Source organism: Poromitra crassiceps (genome assembly GCF_964638095.1).
Source record: "Poromitra crassiceps genome assembly, chromosome: 8".
NCBI lineage: Eukaryota > Metazoa > Chordata > Actinopteri > Beryciformes > Melamphaidae > Poromitra > Poromitra crassiceps.
Genome location: NC_139629.1, coordinates 41,659,812 through 41,662,311, shown reverse-complemented (window position 1 = coordinate 41,662,311; position 2,500 = coordinate 41,659,812). Strand labels below are relative to the sequence as shown.

General features: G+C 41.3%; 1 protein-coding gene across 1 annotated transcript in view; it reads right to left on the bottom strand.

The window, feature by feature from the left end:
* The window catches only part of LOC310780721 (nucleolar protein 4-like), a gene marked incomplete at both ends in the record, with an annotated part of 194,044 nt that overhangs the window by 157,399 nt on the left and 34,145 nt on the right, over positions 1–2,500 (bottom strand). Inside the window, one exon of the mRNA XM_083641231.1 lies at positions 989–1,100. Within this exon, the coding sequence (XP_083497357.1) occupies positions 989–1,100 (112 nt within the window). The remainder of the gene's footprint in view (positions 1–988; positions 1,101–2,500) is intronic.

Genomic DNA, 2,500 nt, shown 5'->3' with positions numbered 1-2,500 from the left:
TCCACCGTGGAGCCACAAACAGCAGAGCCTGCTCCCTTTCAACAGACAGCTGACTCTGGAGACAAGACTGTCTGTAGGTCCAAGCTTTACAGGGATGAGGACTTATTATGTAATGCATAGGTCAACTCGTCCTTTAAGACTGAACAGAAGCTTTAAACGTTCTGTTAAGATGGACAGTTTAAACAGTTGTTCAGTACCTTTGTAGTCCTGTTAAGACAGACAGCTTTAGCAGTATTTCTGTACCTTTGTAGTCCTGTTAAGACAGACAGCTTTAGCAGTGTCTCTGTACCTTTGTAGTCCTGTTAAGACAGACAGCATTAGCAGTGTTTCTGTACCTTTGTAGTCCTGTTAAGACAGACAGGTTTAGCAGTGTTTCTGTACCTTTGTAGTCCTGTTAAGACAGACAGGTTTAGCAGTGTTTCTGTACCTTTGTAGTCCTGTTAAGACAGACAGGTTTAGCAGTGTCTCTGTACCTTTGTAGTCCTGTTAAGACAGACAGCTTTAGCAGTGTCTCTGTACCTTTGTAGTCCTGTTAAGACAGACAGCTGGTTTAGCAGTGTCTCTGTACCTTTGTAGTCCTGTTAAGACAGACAGCTTTAGCAGTGTTTCTGTACCTTTGTAGTCCTGTTAAGACAGACAGCTGGTTTAGCAGTGTTTCTGTACCTTTGTAGTCCTGTTTAGACAGACAGCTGGTTTAGCAGTGTCTCTGTACCTTTGTAGTCCTGTTTAGACAGACAGCTTTAGCAGTGTCTCTGTACCTTTGTAGTCCTGTTAAGACAGACAGCTTTAGCAGTGTCTCTGTACCTTTGTAGTCCTGTTAAGACAGACAGGTTTAGCAGTGTCTCTGTACCTTTGTAGTCCTGTTAAGACAGACAGGTTTAGCAGTGTCTCTGTACCTTTGTAGTCCTGTTAAGACAGACAGCTTTAGCAGTGTCTCTGTACCTTTGTAGTCCTGTTAAGACAGACAGCTTTAGCAGTGTCTCTGTACCTTTGTAGTCCTGTCCTGCGGTGCTGATGTGCATCCTCTTCTGACACTCTCCACAGCTCATCAGGAAACGGGTCACTGCCTCCCGGGGCAGGAAGGCGTAGGTCTCCGCTATCTGAGAGAGAGAGAGACACCGAGAGACACAGAGAAAACAGGGAGAGAGAGAGGTCGTTCAAGTTATTCCCTCGACTGTGTGAAAGCAAAGACAAACAGAGCCCATTTGACCAGAATAATGTTGGTATCTGGAGACACAGTAAGGAAGGGCAGCACAGTTAAATCACAGTGTATTATTTCATATCACAAATTTACTTTGCACAATTAATATGAGTAACGAAGAGACACATTGAAACCATGCTGCTAATTCCCATAATGCACAGTTATGCTTTAATTGGTTACTATGACAACTCTTATGGCAACCAGAGAGCTAGTTAGTGATCTTTCTTGTTTTCCTCTCTTTTCTTAGACTGTATGTTTGCTACTTTGGAGACTTCAGCCAATACACATGCATCGGTAAGCCATAATATCCTAGAATACCCTAACCAAGTATGGTGATAATTCATTCTTGGGTATTACTACTCTGTTGAATTGCTGGAATCAAATATAAGAATAATATTATTATTATTATTATTGGTAATAATGGTATTATTATTATTATTATTAATAATTATATTAATAATAATAATAATAATATAGATCAAACAGAGTTTACGAAGTCCTTTGAGAGTCAAAATAAAAGCATGATACTCAAAATCACTTAAAAAGCAATTGAACAGTGTGAAACGGGAATTTAATTAGCATAGGTAGACAGAGGAGACAAAGAGAAAAACTGTAAACAGTAAAGGACAAAATAAAAATACGATCAAATTAAGATCAAACATATAAATAAAAGAGATTAACATATAAGCACATATGCAAGCAGAAGAAAATCCATTGGTCATGTCAAAGCTTTGACGCCTCACAATCGGATGATGTTTTAGCAGCTCCATGGAGCCTGAAGCCAGATGTCCCCTGCTGGTCACAGACAGACACCACAGGGGACAGGCTGCCTTCTGCTGTCTGTCACAATGTCCACCCACCGATGTGACACAGCTGGAGTCAAATATGATTCTGTTTAACATTATCTTTCCATATATCTTTTGTTTCTTGACCCTCTGGTATTGGACAGAGGTTCTGGTCTGGTATTGGACAGAGGTTCTGGTCTGGTATTAGACAGAGGCTCTGGTCTGGTATTGGACGGGGGTTCTGGTGGTCCTGTTTCAAACTCACCAATGGTGAGCACACTCAATCCAAACGTTCAGCTTAGGTGCACGGCCAAAAGAAACATGAGTGAAACGCTGAAGAAGGCTTGGTGCTGAAACGTCCGTTGTTCTGCCCATTCAAATGTGAAAGGACATTTAGAGTGCTGGCCTGTTCCTTTTGACTTATCTTTGGTCCTGTTCACACGTGGACAGATGCTTATTTTAGGTGCAGTCATCGTGAATGAAAGGAAAACTGTTTGATATCAGCGATCTGCAT